The sequence below is a fragment of the Electrona antarctica genome (genome assembly GCF_951216825.1).
Source record: "Electrona antarctica genome assembly, chromosome: 3".
Lineage (NCBI taxonomy): Eukaryota > Metazoa > Chordata > Actinopteri > Myctophiformes > Myctophidae > Electrona > Electrona antarctica.
Genome location: NC_136808.1, coordinates 12,304,898 through 12,332,287, shown reverse-complemented (window position 1 = coordinate 12,332,287; position 27,390 = coordinate 12,304,898). Strand labels below are relative to the sequence as shown.

Here is a 27,390-nt window from a genome sequence, read left to right as displayed (position 1 = left end):
TAGTCAGACTGCATCAAATTAACAGATTTTGTCCTTCAACTAGGGCAAAAGGAATAATATTGAATCTGACTGTTGAATGATTGATTCTCCCACTCAGTCTTTTGTTGGTGTGCTCTTAGCCTCTTTCTCTAAAAGTATGTCTCAAAATGCTGTCATTTTCACACATTTTCATGATGTCTGTCTGCCCCCCCCCCCACACACACACACACAATGGGCTATTGATACATTATTAGTGTGTATCATGAATATGATACAAACAACACGACCTCCATAGCCTGATAACTGTAAAACAGCCATGCATGCAGGTGGTAAGAAGAAGGGTCGGTAGTCAAATAAAACTTCCAACCCAAGTAACCGTTTGCGGTGCATCCTGGGAAATGACCCAACATGGGGGCACATCATGAAACCATGCAGCGCTGCTGCTCTGCACAGTTGTGGACATCGGGAGATGTGAGCAATTATTAACACATCTTCTTTTTGTTTCCCGGGGAAGAGGAAGGTATTAGACTCTCTCAAGACGCGTGTAATAGCAAAGCTTCGCGTGGCTTCCCCCTCGGTTTTTCCCCCTCGGGTGTCTATCGCTTTGGTAATGTGATTGTTTTGGTCGGTGGCTGCCTTCCTTGGCTGGTTGTTGCTCTGGTATTGGTGCTACAATGGTGTGTGCTGCTGGCCGCCGCCGCCGCTCCTCCACAAAGCTCTGTCGTCGGGGAACAACAAGAAGGGCAGCTTTCGCCGGATGATGGACAGCAGGAATTATCCGCCGACGTCCAGCTTCGCCGACGCGCTGGTCCCACCGCCGCCGCTGCCACCGGCGGCAGCAGCAGCACAGACCGCAGCTTCTGCGGCTCCTTCCCCGTCTCTGTCGTCGTCTCCCTGGGCCTCCTATGAGCGCAGCAGCGCCGCAGCAGCGAGTAGCATCAAGCAAAGGTATACATATGAGATGAAGGCAAGGCGGCTCGGGGTGGGTCACCTTCCACAGGGAAAACACGGTGATGGATGGAAGGCCTGCTTTTTTAGTTTACATTACACAAGGGTCTTCTTTTCTGCTGATGTCGTACGAGCCAGGCACTATCGTATCGCGTGCTGGGGGGGACAAATAGCAGATCTATAAGCTCACAACACGTCACGTCCACGACATGTTTTGGGCTTGTAGGTCGGCTTTTTTTCTCGGCACGTGACAGCGCCCGTACGACGAAATAAATAGTAGTAGTGACTGTCTGGACTCCTGTTTGTCGCTCGACATAAAACAAATCACGATTCCTAATACACTAAATACAGTGTCGACGCGTCTTCTTAATTCTCCCAGTTGAAATTACGTCGTTTTTGTTGTTGGACATATTGTCATTTTGGTCGTATGACAGTTGTGGGGGAAAAAAGACTGCTAGGTCCAGTTTAAAGCCTGCAGTCGCGTTGTTGTTACCTGGGAGACATTCCTTCCTCCCGCACATGAATTCACACAAATACAAACGGAGCTAGTCAGCTATAGCTAGTTAGCATTTATTGAATGTGTGTACGTGTGTTTAGCATGACATAATGCAATGAGTGTGTGTGTCGCCCCTGGTCGTTGTTGCTAGGTTGGAGCTGCTGTTGTCACCATGCATGTATGAAGTGGTAGCGTCTCAGCATGAAGGAATCTCTCTCCTCTGGATCAGTGTTAACCAGCCTCCCTATCCACCCACAATAAAGTTGGCCGTCATGCTAGCTAGCTACCCAACTAGCAGATCATAAGTGACCTATTTTATTGGCCTATTGGCGCTTGTTAATAATAATAATAAAGACAACGCACCTTTCAGCAATTGCAATACTAGTGGGCAACCATTATACAGTCAACGTGTCATTGTATTTGTCACATGAGAATGTCACACATTCTGCCTATTAATGTGTGTTCTACATAACATACATGATGCAACACACAAGTGTCTTCAGACTAACAATGCTTTTGTCTTTGTGTGACCTGTGTTGTTGTATTTACTTTGACTGACTGAAAACAATGGGTTTAACAAAGTGACCCTTATACCCTATTGCCCTTCCAGGTAAAAAGATAGAGGTACTGATATAGCTTATCATCATTGCTTCAGTTATAACAAGCCATACATTGCCAATCGGCATTCTGGGGCAAAAAAAAGAGAAGCTAAATTGTTATATTCTTATATAAGAACTTTTCTCAACTGATGTTGAAAGAAGTCATCGCTGAGTCAGAGAGACAAGAATAAGGAAATGTTTTTGACTAGCGTATTTATTTTCTGATTGTCCTGTACAAGGCCTGGAAACCTTTTCTTAACCCATTCAGGATGGGAACCCCTTTTGGTGTTTTAACCCTTCTGGATGGGAACCCATTTTAGGGTTCTTGTTGCTATGTACAGTATAGCAATTGATTGAAGCAACAGTTTTGTAATTTTATAATGAGTAGATTAGATTTAAATTTTCTCCAGAAAACTTAAGTCAAGCTTTAGAAGGCGTTTTTAGAATCTGCCTCAGTCCTACAGGGGAACTTGATCAACTTTATTACATTGACAACAAATTATATAGTTAGTACATTGTGTTATAACCAGCAGCTCAGTGGCCTTTTGGTTAGAGCAGCAGTTCCCAAACCTTTTTGGACATGCACCCCCCATTACCTCCCCGACCTAGCTGAACATGGGAATATAAATTGCATAAGCTATATACAAATATATTTCCTTTTTTATCTACATATATGAACCTGAATATGGCATATATATGCAACATAGGCAATATTCTGCATATACTTGCCATATATTGACATAATATGTTAAAATATTTCAAATAAAACCATAGCACCACCATTAGCCTTTTCATGTCCCGCACCCCCTAGAAGGCGCTCGCGCACCACAAGGGGTGCACGCACCACAGTTTGGGAACCACTGGGTTAGAGTGTCCGCCCTGAGACTGGGAGGTCGGGGTTCGATCCCCGGCCTCTAAAAATGGGACCCAATGCCTCCCTGCTTGGCACTCGGCATCAAGGGTTGGATTGGGGGTAAATCCCTGCGACATACTAGCAGACATTGGGTTATAAGCCTGCTCCCTGATTCATGCTTTTGATATCAAGGGAAAATGGAGTGAGTGAGTGTGTGTGTTGGGGATGGGGGCAGATTACTCCGTCTCAGTTCAATGTTCTTCAACAGCTGTTTGCCTCCTGGCGAGATCAGGCTAGCTGTGGCCGATTGTGTCTGGACTCCTTTTTTGAGTGGTGCAACCACTCCAAGGAACAGCAATGAACCTATGTCCCGATGTCCCGATGTTTAGAGTACCAATAGGGGTGCTGTTGCACCACTCGCTTCAGACTGGACTGAGAAAAGGGTCGACAGATCATCACTTTTTCCAAATACTACTTTCCCTAATCTTCAGTATTTGCTTTTTTGTCAGGTGAAACCACCTGACTAATAATAAGCTCATGAAAACTAGACTACCTGTTATATCCCTAGTCATACTGACGGCCCAGCCTGATTGGCTGCCTCATCTGCATCATCACATGCACCTCTGGGCAATGGGATGGGACAGCAAGCACTCCTGCTACAGGCGGAGCCAATGCTGCATACTCCAGCTATCCAGTCAGAGTCAGACGCAGCACGCTGCAAGAATCACTCGCAACATCTTTTAACATCGGTGATGTGTGGACAGTTTGAAAATGAATTAAGCCATTAACGCAAGGCTGTGACAGATAAACATGTGTCTAAAATAATAATCAGACTAATATGGGGGGGGACCACACACACAACAAACAACAAACACGCAAACAACCGCCGCGAGGTTGTGCCACACAAACATACACGTTACTAAAATATAAATAATCATACTAATATGGGGGGGAGAACACAACGGTGACAGTGCTTCTTTCACCTGACAAATATCACTGTGTGATAATTTCTTGTTTTATTCCTTTCACATTGTTATTCTTTTGTTGATCTGCCAAAAACCCAAACCATTGCTAAAGCAATACTGTCATTTTGTCTGACAAACCGAAGCTTTTCTCTCCTAGCCACCTTGGTACCCTATAGAGGTTCCCAACCACTGGTACTAGTACCACTGGTGGTACAGAGGAGTCGCCCAAAAAAGGAGACAAAAGTGTAAATTGTGGAATGAAATATGCAGGTATATATTACTACAGGACGGGTAGTTCTTCTGACCAAGCAATTGGTTGAAATAGGCTATCCAGCCATGCTGAAATGAGCATGGCAGAACACCACACCTAGCCGGTAATGGAAGATTCGAGAACGGAATTAATTACATTAGTAATCTCATCAGTCTAATCACTAGACTGAGTTTTCAGAGCAGCAGCATTATTGGCTTAGGAATGGAACAAAAAGGGCAGGTATACGGTCCTGTATTTTAACATCAGTTATTATGGTGGTACTTGGAGAGCCAAATGTTTTCTGAGGTGGTACTTCAGTATAAAAAGGTTGGGAGCCAATGGTCTATACTATAGGTCACCTATTATACTCTATAATACATGATAACTGTGTGTTCGTCAATGTATTATCAAAGAAGAGGATGGTCAGCTCAGAGGGTCTGATAATGTAGAGCTAGCAGACCAGTAAGGTTATACTTCTAACGGCAAGTCATGGAAATACATTTTATAGGGTGTGAGACACACAGACTGAATGAACATGTTTTTGTGCCAGGTTCTACTTATAGACGTATATTGTTGCCCATGTAAAGTGGTTGAGTTTTGTTTTGATGTGAATTGAAAGTTTGAAACCAATGCACATGATACGTTTTTGAAAGCTCCATAGAACTCTTTACGTCACTGAGGTTTACAGATGTAAAGAAGTGTATGTATATACACACACACACACACACACACACACACACACACACACACACACACACATATATATACATACATACGTATATGTTTTTTCAGAAAGAGACCAGAGCTTTATATGTGCTTTCTTGCAGTTCCAGTTATGGTGCAAGTCATCTTGACGCAGAACTCCTCCAGCGGCAAAGCTACGTCTCCGCCCATCAGATTCCTACCTACACCACGTCACATCATCCTGCAGGTCAGTTGGAACTTGGAAATGCTATGCAGCATGCACATTTATCTTCTCATAGGACACATTAGGGCTGTTGACATTCCCCAGAAATTTAATTTGAATATTTGGTTTTAAATATTGGCCTGATTATATTAAATATATTCAAAAATGATTAGTAGTATTATAAAAACATCCCCATAGAAAATTACTGTAAAAACAGGATACCAGCGGAAGAGGGACAGCGAGCGCTGCTCGGATCCAATAAAAAATTTGTTTGTTTTTATAATTTGATGCATTGTTCATTGTATTGTCCCTGTCAAATAAACAACATTGTTATTTTTTTAATTTACCAGCCCTAGGACAAATATGTTTGGACTGACCTTAGTAATGGCAGTAACAAATCCTCCATCTGTGTCTTATTCGTTTTCATCTCCCTTGTAGGTCTGTCAGGAGTGTTTGACTCAGATGTTAATACTTCTGAGACTTCAATCATGAGCTTCCTGTCAGCCATGGAGTCCAGAAGCCTTCAGGCTGGTCCTGTCGGTGCCTCACTGCTCCCTCCTTTCAGGACTACATCATGGCCCGTTGGTGAGAACAAATATGTTATGGCAACTTTGCTTAGAATTTCCTATTTGGAAAAGTGGACTGACTTGTTTCTATAACTCAACCCTATTTTCAACCCATTTTCATATCAAGTCCCATTATTTATTCAGCATTTGAGCCACGGACCACCATTTGATGAGATTTAGCCTCTCGGGCCCAAAACTAAAGAACATGTTTTGCTATAACACTGCTATAACACATACAAAGTACTAGAGGCTAGCCTAGTGTATTTGTCCCACTGAGAAAAAATGTGCGGCCTCCTGCGTCCTGTAATGAATTTGCAAGCGTTAGTATTATGATTCATACATTTTCAATCGGTGTACATGTAGGCTTCATATTCCCCCTTTTACTTATATTCTCATGGTTCCTCTTCATGCAGGTGCCAACTCGACCACAGAGCTGTATTTGACTGGTGCTCTGCCATCTACTGCCACTTTTCCTTCTCCTGCCACTCTGTCATCTTATCAGCACACTGGTGCCTTCCCTTCCCGGAGCTATGCCGCCGCCTCCTCCTTAGCCCTCCAGGACACTGCCTTCAGCACGTCCACCAATGGCCTCTTCTCTCACCACGATCCCCTCCTCCACCTCAAATCCGGCCAGACTGTCCTCAACACTGCCCTGGCCTTCAACCACCTCTCTGCCCCCTCACTGGGCTCGTCACTGCCCATCCAATCCTCCACGTACCGCTCTGCCCAGGAGTCAGCCCCCCACCTCCTTCAGCCTCAGTTCAGTCTGCTGCCCTCTACTCTGGCTATCCCTCACGGAGCCCCCCAGCCTTATGGTGCCCCAGTCTTCTCAGGCTCCATTGAGAGAGCACTTCAGCGGGAATGTAGTGTGATCAAACACCATCAGAGGCCTTCCAGTACCCACGCGGCCTCAGAGCAGCTACCCAGCTCTCACCACTCCTTACAGGGGTACTTGGGCTCGGGTGGTGAAGCGGAGGTGTCCTACCAGCAGGAACCCTCTCGTCGGACCCCTGTGTCGTGCAGCCCTGCCACGGGGGCGGACCGTTCTCAGGGGGTCAATGGTGCCTCGCAACCGAAAACGGAGTCAACAACTCGGAGTTATTCATCTGCTTTGGGGACCAAGGCTAAAGCCTCTTCCAAGTTAGCCCCACACCCCTCAGAGGGTGGGGAATGTCATCGGCATTCGCAGAGTTTGACAGGAGGCTCTCCTGAAAGATATTCCTCCCCTGGACAAAAGCAGAACTCTGTCATTGCCAACCAGCAGTCGGTCCAGCTGCCCAGTCTGCTGTCCAACAGTCTCTCTCAAGCGTATATCACCTCCCACAACCAATCCCAGCCCTCCCACTCCTCCACAGATAAACTGCCTCCCCTTTACAAGACTCTGCCTTCTTTCTCTGGCAACGGGGCGTCTGTTAGTCAGGCCTTGGTCTACTCTTCCAGTCCTGTGTTACAACAGGGCCCAGAGGCCCAGTATGGAACCCAAGTCCAGGTCCTATGTCAGGGGAACCTCTCGGAGAGCTACCCTGCTTCTCATTCTCAGGTCACCCCTAACGTGAGTTACCCATCTCAGTCACAGGGGCAAGCTTCGACTTCTCAATCTCTGAGCTATGCCACAGGACAATCCCTCAGCTCTTACTCATCTACGTGTACCCAGAGTCTATCTACATCAAATTCTACACAGGGCTACAGTCTGATGCAATCTTCACTTGGAGGTAAAACGGATAATGCTCTTACCCAGCAGCTCACGCAGTCCCAGAAATACCTGTTGTCCGCGCCCACACCCAGCTACTCTTCAGCTCCTCATGCACAAGCCTTACAGAACAATGTTAGAGCCTCAGTGCAGGACCTAAAGCCGGCCTATGGCAAACAAAAATCTGAAGAGCTTCCTATTCAGGACCTGCAGGCGCTCCAGCAAGTCTCCATGGAGACCCAAGCTGAGAGCAACATGGGTGCTCACAATAACGTGGTCTACGTCGTCTCAAAAATGGACGACCGCTACAAAACGCAGAGCGTAATCCGGAGCAATTCGCGGTCTGAAGACCAGTTTATGGGACTAGGCCAGACAAACGTGGCCCAGGTAAAGAATTCAAGGATGGACTCTGTGGGCCAGCAGCACGTCCAACTAAGCAGTGCCAGCTGTGAGGGAACCGCTAACACAAAAACTACTAACGCCAGTATTATATCTTCCCATGTGCCCCTTAATTCGGAGCACCTCAAACATCACTCTCTGCTGCTCAAATCCTCTGAGCCACACCAACAAAACCACCAGAGTCATAACCAGCCTACAGCAGCTCTGACCCAGTTCATCAGGGTCCCTGGCATCCAGGGTCTGCACGAGCGCAACGAGATGATTCTGCTACAGCACCCCCTCGTCCACTCGGGTCAAAACTCATCAAAGGTAATCTCGGCACTTATGCACCCTGCTCAAAGCTCGGCGCAGGTCCAGTACCTGATGAGTGCCAGTGATGAGAGCCGGAGCCACCAGAGTGTGGTAGCTTCAGCTCAGAGCTCAGGCACAGGAGACTCGAAACACCTAGCATCAAAGGACCACTATGGCCAGTCTGCTAATCAGCAGTCACATGATGCCAAGAACCACTTTACTCTCAACTCCATCTGCTTCCCTGACTCCATGCTGCTGGCAGATGACAGGAACATTCTCTCCAATGTTGACGACATCCTGGCTGCCACGGTGGCTGCATGCGGTGTCACGCCACAGGACTTTGTCAAAGCTACATCCGCGGGCGATGGGGAAATGGTAGACTCCAAGGGGCACTTCCAAACTGTTGACATGAGACACATTTCTCCTAGTTTCTCCTCGGCACAACAGCCAATCATCACCAACTCCCACGGCATGACAATGACACTAAATGGCGGTCAAATAACTACAAACTGTCACGGACAACCTGTCCACACTAACACCAGCTCGGACCTCAACCCAAATGGAGACGGAGGACGCACTGAGAATAACTACCATCTAACCAGCCAGGCATATGACCCCTCGGGACTCCAGAACATTGTCAAGGGGAATGCAAAGTCTGTCAAAGGGGAGGATGGTCTCGTAGACTCCCCAGGCTCTGAGACCTTCCCAAAAAAGAAGGCTCGTAGCAAGTGCTTATCCAAGCCATCTGGGCTGGAGGAGGAGAGTGCACAGGGCAGACCAGCCAAGCGCAGCGGGCAGACCAAGCGGCAGAACTCTCGTGGTAGTGACACCGGTTCTCCCTCCTCCTCACATACCGTGTATGATGGCTATCAGCAGCAGGAGAGGATCAGACAGAAGATCCGGGAAGTGGAAGAGAAACAGCCAGAGGTGAAGACGGGCTTCATGGGCTCATTTTTAGACTTCCTCAAATCTGGCCCGAAGCAACACTACTCTCCTAGTCCTACACGCACTATCAGTCGCCCCAGAAAGCCCTCCATCTCATCTAAGCAGTCCCCTTGCCCCTTGCCTGCTCTGCCCCCCAAACTGAGTCCACAGAGGGGCCATGGGGAAAGCGGTCAGCAAAAACGGCTGGACGAGGAACTGCAGAAGAACCTGGAGACTCTGCCGTCATTTAGCTCTGATGAGGAGGAGAATACTGGGAAGAACCAGGCCCTGCGCAACAGCATCACCTCAGCCCTCTCTGCCCTGGATGAGTCTTCAGATAGGAGAGCCAGGACAGGTAATTACACCTCTTATAGATGACATGCCAAGCCAAAAAACTATATATATATATATTCTAATTTGTTTTACTGAACTTCTTTTTTGAGTGTGTGTAAACACAAACCTTGTCCTAACAAATGTTAAATGCCATTGATAATGAATGGCCAGTTTTACGTCATTGTCCCAACACAAACATTAAATGCCACTGATTATGAATGGCCAGTTTTGAGTGTTTGTGTAAACATTAAAAGCTGGACATCTCATCTCATTGGCTGGAATCTGAGTGGAATCTGAGTGGAATAGTAAGAGAGTGGCGACACTAGCGTTGACTCCCATTGTAACAATGGAATGCGGAAGTGCTCATTCTATCTCAATGGGATAATTCTAATGTTTGGAACTATAGCCCATAGGCACCCGCTTTGCGGTGAGATCAAAGCACGTCGCTACTCTTATTAGATTACTCTAATAATAATAATAAAATGTATTATGATGATAAGAGCGCCCATCACCTCACACAGGTGTGATTTTCTTTCTTTTTTTAAACCCTACTGCAGACAACAGAATCAGCCCTTCTGTGATGAAGTCAGAGCAGACGCTATGTACCGTGCCCCAGTCTATTGCTGAAACCCAGCCGCAGCCAGCGGCCGCTCCCAGGGACACCATGACGAAAGCCTCTGCAGCGATGACTGCGTCACCTGTCCTGGCGTCACCACCAGTCCAGGAGAGTTCAAAGCAGGCCCCGCCAGGACAGTTGGCTGTCCAGTTGCCCAGTGTGGCCATTGAGGGACTGACCGACGAAGAGCTGTCCGACAGCGGGGGCGAGGGAATGTACCGCGAGAGGGACGAGTTTGTCGTCAGAAATGAGGATATCGAGAGCCTTAAGGTATGGCTTAGGGAAGGACAACATGGGACATGCTTATAGGAGGTGATGCATCATGCATGTGGCCTTTTATAGGCTTACATCTGGCATTAACATCAGCTTGCGTCTTGTGTCTTGAATCCACATCCAGCAACCACGTGAAAGGAAAGACACATTAGCCACATGCTGAGGCATGTTCTGCACTAATGGTGTGTTCACATGTGTTTGTGTGTGTGTGTGTGTGTGTGTGTGTGTAGGTGACAATGAAAGCGGGACAGGAGCCTCCAGCCATTTGGAAGGTCCAGAAGGCTCTGCTGCAGAAGTTTGTCCCAGAGCTGAGGGATGGGAAGAGGGTGTTTTCTGCCACTAACAGCGTGAGTACACCTGCACACACTCGCAACACACCATAAATAAGCATACATGCACATACAGTACGCACTTCCCTATGTCACATATCAGCATGGGGACGTAAACATAGAGGTCATGTTCTTAACCCATTTAGACCTGAGAAATGATTCTACAAATGGCTTCTAACTCCTGACAGTTTTCTGAAAATCCCATGTTTCTATGGCAGTTGTTCTCAAACATATTCATGTCAAGGACCCCCAAGAATATATGTAATTGGCCGCCGACCCCCATCTGAAAATATGTTGTTCCAGGGACCCCCCCCCCCAGAAGCAAAGATTTAACACATTTTCACGATTTTTCAAAAATAGCAGATCTACAAGCTCGTAGTGCGGCACTCTACGAGCTTGTAGATCTGCTATTTTTAAATAGCTAAAGTAGAACATAATGCTTAAAACACCAAAAGGGGTTCCTGCCCAGAATGGGTTAACCCATTCAGGAAGGGAACCCATTTTGGGGTTCTTATGTACAGTATATAGCAGCATCACTTTTAAATTGCTTATGTTTGTGTTTGCACAGTATCTTGGCTATTTCGGCGATGCCAAGACCATGTACCAGAGGGTGTATGTGAAGTTTCTAGACACTGTCAACAAGAGGGAGTATGTACGAGTCTGCAGCCGCAAGCCACGCTGCAAGCCCATGAACTCGCTCAGGTAAGTTGTGACCCCTAGCCTGATACTAAGTCTGAATTTCCATTTCCTTTCACTTTATTATTCAGTCTTAAAAGTGTTCAATTGCAGCTGTTTTCGAGAAGGCCGATGCCGAAGAGAGAATCCTCAGTGATTATTAGTTCATCCCCCAATCAATCACAAGCCAGTCACAGAATTTGAGTTTGGTGTAACGCTGAACTCCAATATTGATTTCCTATTCCAGTAGACTGGGTTTTTGAACTGTCAGCCGCTGTTCAGGATCAAATTGGTCCCAGCAAGCACGGTCAGGACCTGGACAAATTAGTGACATCTCGATTGTGGCCGGATCAAGCCAAACCAAGACTAGTCAGATCTGGCCCAGAATAAGCTATATTATTTCAACTGGTTAAGACGTCCTGGAAATGATGTAAAGATCATCCCCATATGGGCTGTGATCTGGCCTAGTCCTGAACGTCACCGGAGGACGTCATCGTAACGTCATTTGGCTTGCTGGGGTGGTCTTCGGCCCGGACGGCGTGCCGCGGGTTCGACTCCCGAGCCCGACGGCCTTTGCCGTGTCACTCCCCATCTGTCTCCCCCTTTTCTGTCTAATTACTGTGCCCTATCAATAAAGGCAAAAAATGTCAAAAAAAATATATTTAAATAGGTGGTCTTCTTTTTAATGTGGCTTGTGTATTATAGCAAAGCATCAAACTGAGCCAATGAAATTGGCTAAACGGCCTGGACTGTGGCTCAGTGGTCCAGGCACCTTGGCTCCCAACTAATAGAATAATACGGATCAGACTGTGTGCTGTGCCTAATGAATTTTAGGATATATAAAAAAAAAAAAATGCTAACAAAAAATACAAATCAGTGCGTTTCCATGTAGTTTATCTTCATTATTCCTGGAAGTCTTGTAAAAACTGCAATTACAACTGCAATATAGCAACATAAAGTCTATGCATGCATAACATTACCTCTGCGAAGGAATGACCTGATCGAGTTGTGAGTGAGTGTTGATGTGAGTGATGTTAAATTCTTCTTGTCTTCTCGGATTCTTTCTGGAAGGGCACAAGGTTTGAATTGCTATTGTGGTGTTATTATTTTACCCAGGGGTTCTCAGGTGAAGACTTTGCTGGGCCTAACAGCATCCCCTTCCCTGGTCACCCTGAACCAGAAGCCCCGGCCAAAACCGCCCAAGTCCAAGGCAGAACCGCCACCCAAGAAGAGGAGGAAGTGGAAGGAGGACCTCTCAAGCACTCCTTCAGGCTCCTCCGATGAGGAGGGCGGTGACTATGGTGAAGAAACCTTTAAGCATGGTAGCATAAGCACACCTAACCTGTGCCAGCCGTTCACTCTTAGGGCTCCATTTTCGTCACCGCTAAACCCCTTATCCCTAAACTTCTTTGCCTTTTTTTTTTTTTTCTTTTTACTATTTTGCAAAAAAAATTTGAATAGTTAAAATGGCCAGTCTACAAGCTCACGACGTGTCAATGTAGATTGGCTAGTTGAACTATTCAAAAATGTTTTGCAAAATAGTAAAAAAAGGAAAAGAAGTTTAGGGATAAGGGGTTTAGCGGTGACGAAAATGGAGCCCATAGTCTACGAGCCTCGGTTTCATTTCCGGGTTATTAGTGAGGTGGGGGCTATTGTTGTGAGGACAGTGATCATTAGCATTTGCTCATACCCCTTACCTCTCGTCAGAAACGGTTACATGTCCGGAGCGATGCGAGACAAAGTCACAAATGAAATTAGATCATCGGGAAGCGCTCGAAGCTTTAGAGATACAGGGCTTTGAAAATCATGTTATAATGGAGGCTCAATGGAGCTGGATGGAAAAAACCCATAGGTGGTGGGGACGGAGGCGTTGCATAGCAACCGGAGCAATGCTAAAAGGTAAATTGACGGTTTCCGCTTTCATGGAGTATACGGTTGTCTACGAACATGTACGTAGCTGTCACCTGCCGTACCCTAGCCTAGGGGTTCCGAATATGTTCGTAGATTGCGCAGAAAGAATTAAACTACTCTCTTTCACCCTCCAATCCCACAGAGGACTATGATAATAAATCACTTCTCTTTTCTGCTTCTCGGACTCCTCTGCTTCTCTCATCACATCATTCCCTCTCAAGACTTCAGTCCTCCGGTTCCTCCGGGCTCACGGTTGATGAACACGCGGACCATGAAGGAGACGTTCAGGAGCTTTGTGGAGCTGCTCGTCAGCGTCGCCCTGGACGAGGACGTGTTGACGGCGCTGGAAAAGGACAACGGTGAGCGAATGTACATTTGAGGTCACTGCTGAGGTCGATGTTCCTATTCGGAGTGACATGGCACCAGCAGTAGATGGAAATGGGCACCATGCACACACAACTTGGGCCCTTTCCCAACTTCCTTCACAGGTGCTACCGCTGACACTAATGAAGGCTTTCTTCCATTCAGGGTGCTGCTATTGTGCGTGTTGGCTCACTGCTACACCAGTGGGTCTCAAAGTGTCCTTGAGTGGGTTCCAAATGGCCCCGTACGGGTGTGTAATTTTCTTGAAATTAAAAAGTTTGAGAAGCACTGCACACTAAATGGAATGGAGCCTTAATTGGTATCATCGGTAACACCTGTGAAGGAAGTAGGGAAGCAGCCCAGAAGTAGGAAGAGTTATTCTGTGTGCATATAGACCGATGCAGAAACGGGTCTCATGGTCGCAGGCAACGTATTTCTTGTAGGCGGAGACGACATATCTGCGGTTTAAACCCGCACCTCTTCTACTACAGTGAATGGAAAAGTGACTGTTAGTCTGCCTCAAACATTACTCTTTTACCTTCTTTTTGTGACACTAACATTACAAAGATGCCCAGAACATCGGGATGAACCTGTGTAGTTTATGCAGTAGTAAATGCCACAGTAGGGGCAACATTAAAAAAATGGTGTACTTTATACCTCATACTTTAAATGCTTAGTATGAGGTATAAAGTACAGCAGCCTTGTGTTCATAAAACAGAAAGATTGGGTATTGGGTAAGACTGACGTTATGTATCTTTCAGGACCTTTCACTGCTTTGTCTCAACCATTACTCTATGGCTCTGGTCTCAGCCACCGCGGTAGATATTTTGACATTCTGTTTTGTTTTGTTTTTTGCAATGTTGCCACTACTGTTGGAGCAGCCATAAACTACACAGGTTCATCCTGATGTTCTGGGTGTCTTGTAATGTTAGTGTTAGTAAAAAGCAGGTAAAAGAGTAATGTTTGAGGCAGACTAACATCAGTCACTCTACCATTCACTGTAGTAGAAGAGGTGCAGGTTTAAACCGCAGATATGTCGTCTCCGCCTACAGGAAATACGTAGCCTGCGACCATGAGACCCGTTTCTGAATCGGTCTATCTATAGCCCATTGAACAAAAGAGGACAGGGGCTGATCTAAAATGGATTGCTTCCCCATGTCTCATTTCAGATGAGCTGCTGCTGCCTCATATGAGGAGGGTGGACGGGATGATCACTGACAACAGGAAACGCCTCCTTCCCCAACTGCATATGGGACAGCTCCTAAAGGTGCATTACCCTTATCGGTGTTTGTTGCTGAATGATGTTTTGGAAAACACGTTGGGAGTTGGGACAAGAATAAAAGTAGTTTGTGTGATTACTTCACGACACGATTTGTGGCTTTTGTGTTACCGTAGCTAATCGGTCTACACATTTTATTGTATTTTGTCCTAATAACGAGCACATGTGGTTGCATTTAAGAGAATACTCAGAAGTTATTTCCATTGTACGCAATAAGGTCAAAGGCGTTCACAAACTGTTTTTATTTGATATAATCACAACTTCAAGGATGGCATCACAACAAGGTCGTGTCTCTAAAACATTTCTCTCATCCATGTCTTTAGACGGCCCTGGACAGCTTTCCAGAGATCTCTGTGGTAACAGAATTGACCAAGGATGGAGAAACCCCAGCCTTCAAAGTGCGTCTCAGTGGGAAGGCTTACAACAAGAAGACCATGAAGCCCTTCAAGCTGGCCAACAAAGTGCCACTGGTGAGACCTAAAACATGCTACAAATGGATGTGCTGTTCAGAAACATAGAAGTCATTTTGGGCAAAAACGTTCCAGAGAAAAGCACTGCATGGCACTGCAGTAATGTAGCAGAGCAGGCAGGTTTAAATGGCCTGCCCCAACGAAATGAAGTGTGCCTGTGAGTTGTTGAGTTGTGCTGATGTTGAGTTGGCTCTGCTTTCTGAGTTATCTGCCAGAACTAGTAGCTCCGCAGGCTTCACATCATTTAATGACGGTGCATTGTTTTTCTTCATGCCACCTTTTGACAGCAAGTTGTCTAGTTCTGTCCAAAATGGCAGTAGCACCATCTTGCTGCAGTTGTCAAATAAGCACTTGCGTTTCCTTTCTTGGTATAAAGGCTGTTGGGTTGGGTTTAGAGTTCTCAAACTCTGCCCGAACCCGACCTGACACGACTATATATATATATATATATATATAGCATTTTTTTTAATAATGATAAAAATAATAGTACTGTTCTGTCTGTGTATGCATCTATTATGAAGATGCTCTATTATGAAGATGGTGCTGACTGGCATTTCAAATTCCGCCCAAACCTGACCCGGCCCGACGTTTTAGGGCCGGGTCGGGCCTAAAATCTATGCTAATTAGTCGGGCCGGGCCTCGGGCCTGTTCAGTTAGGGCACCGTTGAGAACTCTAGTTGGGTCACAAGCTCCAAAAGTAGAGTCAGGTGTCGTTCTTTTAGGCAGGGCAAGAAGGTGAAACTGGGTGAATAAGGATTGACATATTTTACCTTAAAGGAGCATTCAGTGATTTGGGTGATTTGGAAAACCACCCAGTCAGCCCCGGTAACAAAATGTGCACATGCACGCACTACAGTGGGGAGAAGTGCAACAGGCCAACAGCATGTGCACCAAGGCCCGCCCCCACTCGATCATGATTGGAGGAAGGCCCCTCTCATCCTGATTGGATGAAGGCTTTGCCACCCGCCACCAAAACTGAAACTAGGGTTTGTTGACCCCAGGGGCTCACTGGGGACAGGGAGGAACTCCTTATATGGTCAGCACACTCTATAGTAGGGAGGATTATCCAAAAAAAAAGTGATATTTGAATGAAGTGAAATCACTGAATATACCTTTAAGAAAAATAGTTACAGCAAAAAAGAAAGATTGTGTTTCATTACTCATTACTTTATTTCTATTCTATCTACTGTATATATCTACTTATTTTTTGTTCATCAGGCCACCATTGTACACTTTAATTATTTGTCCAGTAGAGGGCATAATACAACAACTCTAAACTCCTTTTACAAGAAGCAACATTGTCTTTCTTCTGTGATCTGACTCATGGACTAAATTATGTCCGAGTCGTGTTTTTCCAAATATCTTGGCAATGTATGTGTTGTGTTCTTCTCTGTTTCAAGGAATACACAGTGGACCAGCAGAAAACCCAGTGGTTCTCCCTGTACCACTCATTGCAGCATTACAAGTACCACACATACCTTATGTGTAAGGACGAGGTGAGACATCGCTCTACACACATTCCAGGGACATGTGGTGTTGTGCGTGTGTGTGTGTGTGTGTGTGAATGAATAATTGCTTACAGCAAGCTGTGCATTGACTGGGCACATGCTGTTCTCCTAATATGAAAACTAAAAGAGGCAACAGGACTCTTCTAATCGTGATTTCTGATATTGCTTCGGTGTTCCAAAATTCTCGTTTTGAGAGCTCCGGTAGTTTTGCCAACATGTGCGAGCCCACACAGGCATCTTAGCATATAGATCACATTGTTGGTCTTACATTTAATGATACCCGGCCCGTAAATCATTTAATGTAATTACCTCTGACATTTAATGCTCTTCCCGTGTGTGGATGATAGAATCTCTAGTTTTTGGGTGAAATGACACTGTTGACAGTTGTTACATTTATAGTTTCCTAGTTCTACAGGACTCCAAAAGGAGTGGGTGGAGGGTCACGTGGACAATCAGACCTCACTAACCTGTTTCTCATGTTCGGGGGTCTCTTATAGACCACCCGTGGTGGATTGTGCTCTTTGAGGGCCAGGTCTGTTGAAATAATTTGCCAGGCATCCCGGCACAATCGGTGCCGGGATGCCTTCAAAATAGAAGCTCTGGGGTGCCGGAAAGACATGGCTGCCTTTACTCTGTGTGGACACGTCGGATGGACGGAACCAGTTAACAGTTTAATGGCCCCAGACGGAGATCACTGTCAAGTTCAAGTGCACGGTCAGTTGCCCGAGACGGAGATTGATAAATAGGACGGAGATTAATGATATCAAAACCGGTCGCATCGCTCCACAGCCTAGGAGTGCTTGTTGCCCAATCCTCGGTGTTGCACAACAGTGACACATCATCGAAAATGTTCCCTGCCTGTTTAGCGGACGAAAACGAAAATCTTAAAACGTTCATAACTCGCGATCTAAATCATCCCGTCTAATTATGAAAAAAGATCCTGTGTTAGACGGCGCTCCGCGGTCCAGTCGCTAGTCGCGATAGATTTATTCTTACCTCCCGTTGTTGTCGATCGACTCTAGAGTGGTGTGGCTATTGTTAGCTGCTACACAGACATTCACAACAACTTCCGGTCCGCCGGTAAAAGTGGTCCGGGCGCTATAAATGATGGGCACATTTTATTAATGGATTAAATAGGCCCAGGCCCTCAAGGTGTTAATGATCGTGGACATTTCTTTTGACGTAAGAGATTAGAATACTGAATAGCACAGTTAATTCTGTTTCACTGCTTTTGGTCCTAGTTTTCTTAAGGCACTGGGATTGAGAAATATTCTGGAAGTGATGGGATGGGAAGCCTATTATCCCACTCTGTAAGCATCTTGTGTTGTGCAACAGTAAAATGTGTTCATTTTGGCCTGGGCCATGGCTCAGTGGTCCAGGCACCTTGGCTGGTAATCCAGTCTGGCAGTGTGCCGCGGGTTCGACTCCAGATCCCGACGGCCTTTACTGCATGTTTTCCCCCCATCTCTCTCCCCATTTCCTCTCAGCCTACTGTCTGTCCCTCCATAAAATATATAAAATAAAGGCGAAGCCACACATGACAAAAAGAAACGTTTTCATTTTACCTTGGAGTGTTCAGAACTTCAGATGGACCCATAACGGTCCATTTGGTTCCATTGTGTACACTGTTAGGGCACATTCACACTAGGATTTTTTTACTGGGGCTTATTGTTTGAAAGTGCGCTTTGTTTGAGCAGGTGAGAGGCTCATTCCAATTCTGTTGCGGATTCTAATCCTCCAAAAAACGGGGTCTCGGTTCGCTTCCAAGCGCACCAGAGGGTGGATCACCGCAGGTCTGAATACAATCGCATCAAATATAGGGGATGAACCAAAGAATGTGCCATTGTGGGATGAAGAAGTTGATATTTGGTACACGAGGAGGAAGGAGAAGGAATTATTATGCAGCGTAAAGATGTCCCGTGGACAGGTGTGTCTAGTGAAGAGATGGAAGCCCTTATTGCAATATGGCCAGACAATCACATTTTATTTATCAAATACTGATGGTTAATACGCACCAAAAAAACCACAGCAGTGTACAGGATATATAGGAGCGAGAGAATAGAGGGGATTGGGTTCATTGCACAATGTCTCATTAAAGTAAATAGTTTGCGCTCGCAGTACAGACCTGGGCGCAATATTATGCGACAAACCAACAAGCAAAGAAGATCACGAGCCTGGAACTGGGAATCCTGATGGCTCCGCTGATCTGGAGTCAGATGCAAGTGGTAGGTTTGTTTGTGTAGTGTCACACAGTGTAGTGTCACACACACTTGACGTCCAGTCCCCCACACCCCCCTGCTTCCGGGTTACCCTCACTTTACGTCCTAACTACGCAAAGTATAATTTATTGTAACACAAAAACAAAAGAAAACAAAACTATGTGAACACCAAGCCAAATTAAAAATGCAACAATGATGCAACTTCACCCCCCCCAATCGCACGGAGTCTACCGAACTACAGGTGTGAATGTGCCCTTAGTTAAGGATTTTGATGCGTGGCGTACAATACTGACAAAACACAGAAATAACCATGAGACCAAATCATTACTATCTAGTGGTTATTCGCAGCATGAACCTGTTCTGTACGTATCCCTCTCTCCCTTAACAATCGTTTTTTTGTGCTCTAGATCGCATCTCTGCGGGTGCATACAGGGGATCTGGGACAGGAGGAGACGATACAGATGTGCCTGCAGAACGGAGCCTGGGTAGAGGGGCTCTTCGACCGCTTTGGAGAACTTCTCAGTCAAGTGCAGCAGGCCTGCCAATAGCTCAGCCAACTGAGAGGGATAGAGAAAGGAAAGCCCTGCCAACTTAAGACTTAAGAAAATGAGTGGGTGGTTTGGTTCTGGCAAAACAAAGCGACAACATGATGATGGATAGAGTGGGGCTCTGCGTCCTCCTAATTGAGAGGTTTGTATCTAGGAGTGGACCTGTCTGTTGACATGCCTAAGAGATTTTGGGGGCGGACGATCTGTAGCCTAATGGTGGATGGACTCCCATGGATTTACCACAACCCATACAATTAGATGGCACTAACTGGATCAATCAACACAATGGACTTTGCTGGTGGCCAGCATTTTGGAGGAGCTTGTAAGTTGTAACCCTTCCTTCCTCTGGTCCTCATGTTTGTTTGTTTTTTAGTAGTTACACACCACCTGCTAGTGGACCTTTTCATAGATCTATATTATGTTTTTTTTTAAAGAATCGGTCTGTTTGGGTAAACATAATGACAGATGGTAACCAATGCGCATGCACTAGATAGCCAGAGCAATTAGGATAGGGAGAATAGAGGACACGCAAATCAGAATGCAGCATCCTTATTACCTACAGTACGCCTTTATCAGCCATTCTATAAGTAGGCCTGAATACAGAGCTGATTTTACTGTAAAGATATACAAGTATAGACGTATACTGTATGTAAAACATCAATTTTTGTAACGGTGCGCCAAACATATATATATATACATACATATATATATATAATGTATATTTTGTACAAAAAAAGAAAATAAAAGAGTAAGGGGAGGAGTTTGTTGTAGCAATTCTTTTTAAGGAAGAATTTGATAAACGATAAGATACATGTGCTTCAAATAACTCCTTGGCTTACACAACATGACTTTTTATGCTGATAGAGTTGGTGCAATTCAAATACCGCTTTCTATGATGATTTTTTGGTAATGAAATGTTATTACCTTGTACCTAAGGGTAAAAGAAAAATGTCGTCTTTGTACTCTATCTTTACAGACATAACCTACATTTTATCACAAATAGATGTATTTTTCACAGAAGGAAAAATTGTTATATTGGTTGCTTGGTCATTAATTTTGTAATACACTCCCCCCCCCCCCCCCTCCCCCTGCAGAGATATTTCCTGAATGGACCATTTATATATCAATTACCCTTTTTCTTTCTTTCTTCTTTTCTTTTGTTGGGGGAAAGATACAGTTTGTAAAGTTTATGGAAAATGGAAAGCACCGCCTGTGATGGGTGTGGTCACGTATCTGGCATATTTACTTAACATGCTAATGCTGACATTGGCTATGTATTCATGCTGAGATATGTATGCTTTTGGCTTGATGCTTTCTAGATATTTGGGACAACAGCTATCGAAAGGCCTGTAGTGGTACCAAACAGTGTAATGATGGCACACATTTCACCCAAGAGCTATAGGTTAATCCAGGGGTTCTCAACCTTTTTGGCCGGGGACCCCCGAAAATGCTTTGGCAAAGTCTCGGGACCCCCGCCCCGCCCCCTCCCGACCCCCAATATAAATTGACTGCTACAATAACCTTAAACCATTTTGGGCGGGAACCCCTTTTGGTGTTTTAAGCATTGTTATAATTTAGCTATTGAAAAATAGCAGATCTACAAGCTCATAGCGCGCCACCGAGTGGCGCGCTACGAGCTTGTAGGTCTGTTATTTTTGAAAAATCGTGAAAATATTTTTTTTTTTTTAATTTGGGGACCCCTAAAATAATTTGGCGACCCCCCCCCGAGGGGTCGCGACCCACAGGTTGAGAACCCCTGGGTTAATGCATGTGGGTTTCATAAGGCCTCCAATCTTACAAACTGTATCTTTACTACAGGATCAGTCCACGAAGTTACATTTGAACAGTTCTGACTCCTCCAGTGTTCACACTGCAATTATTTTCTGATGTGAAAATAAATTTCCTACTTAATTAACACGGACACTGTGATTGTTAAATAAGTAGAATTGAATGTACATCAAATAAAAACTACTACATTACTTTTCAGATGTAATTACCACTTTTACATATGCATTTCATTTAAATTTCATATTTGATCTGTGTGGATTATTTATCAGACATAATATTTACTAACCTTCTTATTATTTCGTAGTAGGAGGAATGATTTACCATTTTGTCATGGAAGGAATCCGTCTTAATAATCATTGGGCAGGCAAATCTATAAGTGTCTGACTCTAAACTCTGGACCAAAGTACTTCGAAACAACAACCATTGCCATCAGTGGCGCAGGTGGGGAGGGGGCTAGAGGGAGTGGTGATATAGAGGCCATGTGGTCACCAATATCGGTAGAGTTCTCCCTGAAATCTGCTTATTAGATTATGAGAATGTGTGTGCAAAGCTGACATTTTTACTTGAGGGTAGCGCTATAGGAAATGGCCTGGGGGTTACTTAAATGGTTATGGTACATAGAGAGCATTAATGTGCTATATTTTTTTTTTGCAAGTTGACATTTTGGCCTAAGAGTGGTGCTAGAGTCTACTCTGACTAGCGCCACTCTTGGCCTAATGTTTCATCATGTTGGGGGCTGCGCGCGTGCGGACGTTTGACACCCCTGGACTGCCATGGTGTCACCAAAATCAGCTGTGTTCATCTTCCATTGGGCATCAATGCGTTCAATGACTTGCATGGCAAACAAGACTAGAGTCTAAAAGCCCCTTGAGGCTGTACTGATCCCTACACCCAACCATACCAATGGTTTGAACCGACTGAACCAACCATACCAAAGAGTTTGAAACCGACTGAAACTTCCGTCCTTAGTGCCCGGTGGTCTCACTAACTGTCCTCAAAATATTGTATATTGATTGAATTATTAACACATAGTGTAAAAAGACCGACTACTGACCCACTTTACTCCAACCTCACTACACTGCACTGTGCAGGCAGGGCTAAAAGGTTAATTTAGTGGCGTCCTGTCTCTTTCCACTTGCCACATAAAGCATGCAGTACATTCCTTTAAACGTAACAAGTTTGTTTCCTGCTCTGCTGTCAGCTATTATTAGCCAAAGTGCTTTCGGAACATGCACGCCTCATCAGTAATCACTGCCGTTATCAGCAGGTGAATGAATAGCCAGTAAACATGCTAATTGAATATGCTACAGGTGTGTAGAGGTGCTATCATACATGTCTTACTGAATTGTGAAAGTAAAGCAGATCATGAAGTGTACATGTTTGTCTTAGTGTACAGAAACTACTACTCTGTACTGTACAGAAACTTAAAATGTTTTAGCCATGGCCACTGCAGTTTAGGGCATTAAGGGACTAGTTTACTAGTCGACTAATAAATCCACTAGTCGACCTTGTTGGTACTAGTTGACTAGTTGATAAGAAAAAAATAATAATCAGGTAGATTATAGTTATAGTCACCATGTACACAGTTTTTCAATGTACATCATTTTTTTTTTTTTTTTTACATAATAGGTAGTTAAACAACTAGTCGACTAGTCAACTAGGCAACTAGTCAACTAGTAAAAATGACTAGAAGTGAATGCCCTACTGCAGTTACTTATCTGATTCACTTTTTCTATCTGCCAGTAGACTATTGTGTCTGACACAACAAAAACACTGGACAACAACACAGAGGGAACAGTTAGTGTATAACCTCCCCTTCTGCGCGCATGTGTGTGTGTTGGGTTAGTGTGAACTCATGTCCCTGTGAGGGAGGACACACTCCAAGGCGGGGAGACACTCTGACTGATGCTCGCCCACCATGCCCTCATGACCAAACTATTCACTCAGAACGGGCGCCCGGACTTTGTGTCCTCCTCGGTAAGAGCCTGTGGCCTGTTGAATAAAATATGATTCTCGAGTATGGCCGTCACAATGTGGAATTATATGTACCCCAAAACACAATAGACTCCCTGTGCTCGGACAACAGCTCAATGAGGAAGGCCTCTGTCTGAGGAGCCTGAGAGCAGCGGGGGTGGGAGTCTGGGAGAGTACCAACCAGACGAGCTGTTGGGATTCCAATACGGGCAACACTGGGCAGAGATAGTTGTTTAAGATCTGCTCTCCAGGCGAAAGGCATATTAATTTTAATGTGTTGCATAGTTATGCATGTGGGAGAAGGACTGAGAGAGGCCCTTTGAGGAAGAGTCAACGGAATATAGCCCAATGGAGGGATGTTTACTAAGCCTGTGCTGAGTGGTGGAGCAGTCGGTAGCGCTGTCACCTCACAGCTAGAAGGTCCCGAGTTCGATTCCCGCCCTAGGGACGCTTGGGGGTGTGTTCTCTCCGCGTCATCAGCGCTCGTACCCTAAGTGGGGTTGGTGAAAGGGCCTTTCTGTGTAGAGTTTACATGTTCTACCCATGTCCCCTAGGTACCCCTCAAAAAACATGCAGTGATCCTGCCTGGTCTCCAGCTGCCTTCCCATGGCCAGCCGGGGCACTTGATGGAGGGGAAAGGAACTGGTTGGAATAACGTGTTCCTTCCACGTGCTGTGTCCTACCGGGGGAAACTCCCCTGTCGGGTGATAAGATGCGGCCTGATCACTCCTCATGCATTGAAGGAAGCATGGGCTCAGTTCAGAGCTCTCCCCAGGTTGGCAGAGGGAAAGTGGCACCCAGGATTACACCTTAGGCAATTGGCAGTTGGCACCTGGTGAAAAAAATGGGTTACAAAATCGCAGGTTAAAAATGTGTATATATATATAAAAATATATATAATAAATAAATAAAACTAAGCCCGAGCATGTAGAGCAACAAATATGACTGGACATGATGCTGTCAAAACATCAGTACAACCTAATATAGCTGTTTTTACATGTTTTGAGGGAGCATTTACCGTAGGTGCTGGGAGGAGCCTGGTTAATAAACCAGACCGAATCAGCCGTTGGCAAAAAAAAGTTGCCTACCAGCGGATTACGGTCTGGCGAGGCTCAGTAGCACGCCTCTTTCCTACAGCAGAGAACAGGTCGGACCAATCGGGACACGGTATGCAATATAGGCGGGCTTTGGTACAGTGACGTTCAATGCTTGAGACCTTTGACTGACAGTAGCTCTGACCAATTGCGTCAAAGAGAAAATGTCCCCCGGGAAATGAAATCCAAGTGGAGCCAGCCCAGACTGATATACCGCGACAGTGTTGTGTGATATTAGTCTGGCTTATTAGCCAGGCTAGCTGGGAGGAGGAGAATTCCGGACAGGCTGTTTTCCAAGAGTGATTAATGCCCTGCTATATTGTTAGATATGAACTAATACTAATAGCGGTGGTGAGTAAAAACAGAAGGGCTGGGGTGGTGGCGGTGGTTTGCTCTTCACCGCGGCTCGTGACGTTGTGTTGTAGTTCGGTGGTCACCTCACCACCAAGAATCCAGACTATGTATGAGCATTTAGTATATGACTATACGTCATGCACCCGTTTCACCTGAGGATGAGGATGCAAACCAAGAATATTAGTCAGTTTGGGTCTCCTTGAGCTCTTTAGTAGTAGTATTTGTTTTCATTAGTCATTAAACATATAATAAAATATATGTATAAACAATATACATATCAAATTAAGCTGCCTTCCAGAAAACAACATAGAAAAACGTACACGTATTCACACGCTCAGAAATAGCTTTATAAACCATTCTTTTAACGACTTAAACTTCTAAAACAGACCTGCATTGGTTCTGTACTTGGAGCTCTTTTTCCCCTGTACACACCAAATAACCAATGTAAACTCTGCTATTTTTTTGGCTAACTTTTCCCCCAGAATATGGATGTGGTAACAAAAATTAGTTACCATTTTACTCTCTCTCTCTTTTATTGAGCTCGACTGCAAACAGCAGAACAATGATATCTGGGAGCCTAGACAGTATGAAAGCCTGTCTGGCGGACATAAACTCCTGGATGTCCCAAAACTTTCTTCAACTAAACTCAGATAAAACAGAAATAATCCTCTTCGGCCCTCCAGAATCCACCCAAATTCTAAAAGACAATCTTGCCAACCTCTCTATAAATGTAAATTCCACTGCAAAGAACCTAGGTGTTCTAATGGACTCAGACCTTAATTGTAATGCTCAACTAAAAAAAGTGGTTCAAACCTGTTTTTTCCAACTTAGGAACATCTCAAAAATCAAGTCCTTCCTGTCTAGCGCCGATTTAGAAAAGGTCATTCATGCATTTATCACGTCCCGTCTAGATTACTGTAACGCTCTTTACTCAGGTCTAACACAAAAATCACTCTCCCGTTTGCAATTAGTGCAAAATGCCGCCGCTAGGCTTTTAACCAATACCAAAAAGTGTGATCATATCACCCCTGTCTTGATGTCGCTTCACTGGCTTCCGATCAACTATAGAGTTGATTTAAAAAAATAATAATCTCCTTTAAAGCTCAAAGAGGTCTTGCCCCTAGCTATATTGCGGAGCTCTTGACCCCTCACGACCCTCCTCGCAGCCTGAGGTCTGCAGGCAAGGGGTTCCTAAAAATCTGTTCCGCGAACTACGTCACAAAGGGTGATCGGGCCTTCGCCATCCGAGCACCAAAGCTCTGGAATGAGCTTCCAGAATTAATTTGCCTCACTGACTCCCTCACGTTTTAAATCCCTATTAAAAACCCATTTATTTCAAAAAACATTCCTATAAATAACTTTTTGTTTTTCCTTGCCTTATTACTGATCTTGTGTTATCTTGATTTGTTTAATGTTTGGGTATTTCTTGTTTATTGCGTTCATTATGTTAGATCATGTCACTTATTTGTTTTTCTATTTTTCTATTGTGAATTTTCTTGTTATTCCTGTGCAGCACTTTGTGGCTCATGCCTAGAAAGGTGCTATGTAAATAAATAAATAAATGATACAACAAACAACAAATATTCCATCTCAGGGAATAGGCCACTAAGCAAGTCATAATTTCTCATTTTTACCACTATTTAAAAAAAAACAAAAAAACACAGACATAACAAAACGATAAACAAAGCAAAACAAACCCTACAGCCTATCGCTATCAGCCTCTTCTACTGGCCATGCGGGAAGCGTGAGACGTGTCAACTCAAATACACATTTGAAGTTGCCAGACGCTTGTTCTCTCATGAGGAGTTTCAGTGGGAGAGTGTAACGCATGTGGAGGAACACCCTATCGCTACCCCTCCCGTTTCTGAACACCCTATCGCTATCGCTATCCCTCCCTCCTGAACAGTTACCAGTAATCATGAATTTTACATTCTTACATTTCTATTGAGGTGTCTTCATATATTTCCTTCTAATCAGCTCAGTGGCCTTGTGGTTAGAGTGTCTGCCCTGAGATTTGGGAGGTCATGTCGGGTTATTCATCCCTGGCTGGGTCATACCAAAGATTATATAAATGATATTACCGGTATGAGTCCCTGCGACAGGGGGTGTTCTTGTACATCATGACTTTTAGGCATGCACTTGTAGGCTCGGGCCGGACTAGCGCTCCGGGGACGGGGGACCTAGGCTGGTAATCTGAGGTTCGAGTACCGATCCTGACGACCTTTGCTGTGTGTCTTCCTCCCCATCTCCCCGTTTCCGGTCAACCTACTGTACACCTATAAATAAAGGCAAAAAGTAAAAAGAAATATATTAAAAAAGAAAAATGCACTTCAATCCGCTCCATGACCAGGCTGTAGATGGGCCACACATACTGTAGTTCTGCAACCATTGGTTCACATGGCTAATTATAGTCTATACTTAGACAATATATTCCCTTCATTTTTACATTCCATACTGGGTGCGCTGATGCTGTCACACTGGGACAATTCTAAATAATATTTGTCATCTTATCTTTGCTCATGCCTATTCTTCAGATGTTTTTCCTTAACACTGCATAACTGAAATGAAATGTACGTGTACAGGAAATACACTTGCACAGAAATTAAGAGAGCAAACATAGATCTGACCTTGCAAACTAATCTGATTGTGATTTACTGAGTATGAGTAATTCTCTCTCTCTCTCTCTCTCTCTCTCTCTCTCTCTCTCTGTGTGTGTGTGTAGCCTCTGTGAGTGGTTTACAAAATATCCACATATCTGGCTCAGAGTGGTAGAACCAGTTCTGGCACCC

The 27,390-nt window shown here is 44.8% G+C and overlaps 1 protein-coding gene across 2 annotated transcripts; it reads left to right on the top strand.

Annotated features, from left to right (window-relative positions):
* The first annotated feature begins 304 nt into the window (after positions 1-304).
* qser1 (glutamine and serine rich 1) lies at positions 305-21,312 on the top strand. 2 transcript variants are annotated; one of them, XR_013789606.1, is made up of 14 exons: positions 305-927; positions 4,918-5,021; positions 5,436-5,582; positions 5,977-9,222; positions 9,758-10,086; positions 10,320-10,436; positions 10,987-11,120; positions 12,210-12,394; positions 13,226-13,363; positions 14,537-14,634; positions 14,970-15,116; positions 16,517-16,612; positions 19,251-20,957; positions 21,029-21,312. XR_013789606.1 is itself a non-coding variant. In XM_079496662.1 (13 exons), exons 1-13 carry the CDS (start codon positions 737-739, stop codon positions 19,389-19,391), a joined length of 5,073 nt encoding a protein of 1,690 aa, XP_079352788.1. In that variant the 5' UTR covers positions 305-736; the 3' UTR covers positions 19,392-21,312. The 2 variants fall into 2 exon arrangements, 1 of the variants encoding a protein (XP_079352788.1); XM_079496662.1 differs by having other exon boundaries at positions 19,251-21,312.
* Positions 21,313-27,390: the final 6,078 nt, after the last annotated feature.

Bases quoted from the DNA above. Each gene is read 5' to 3' on its own strand.
- qser1 (XM_079496662.1), top strand. From the start codon at position 737: ATGATGGACAGCAGGAATTATCCGCCGACGTCCAGCTTCGCCGACGCG. The intron at 5,022-5,435 runs GTCAGTTGGAAC...TCTCCCTTGTAG, and splicing joins CACGTCACATCATCCTGCAG to GTCTGTCAGGAGTGTTTGAC. The intron at 10,087-10,319 runs GTATGGCTTAGG...GTGTGTGTGTAG, and splicing joins AGGATATCGAGAGCCTTAAG to GTGACAATGAAAGCGGGACA.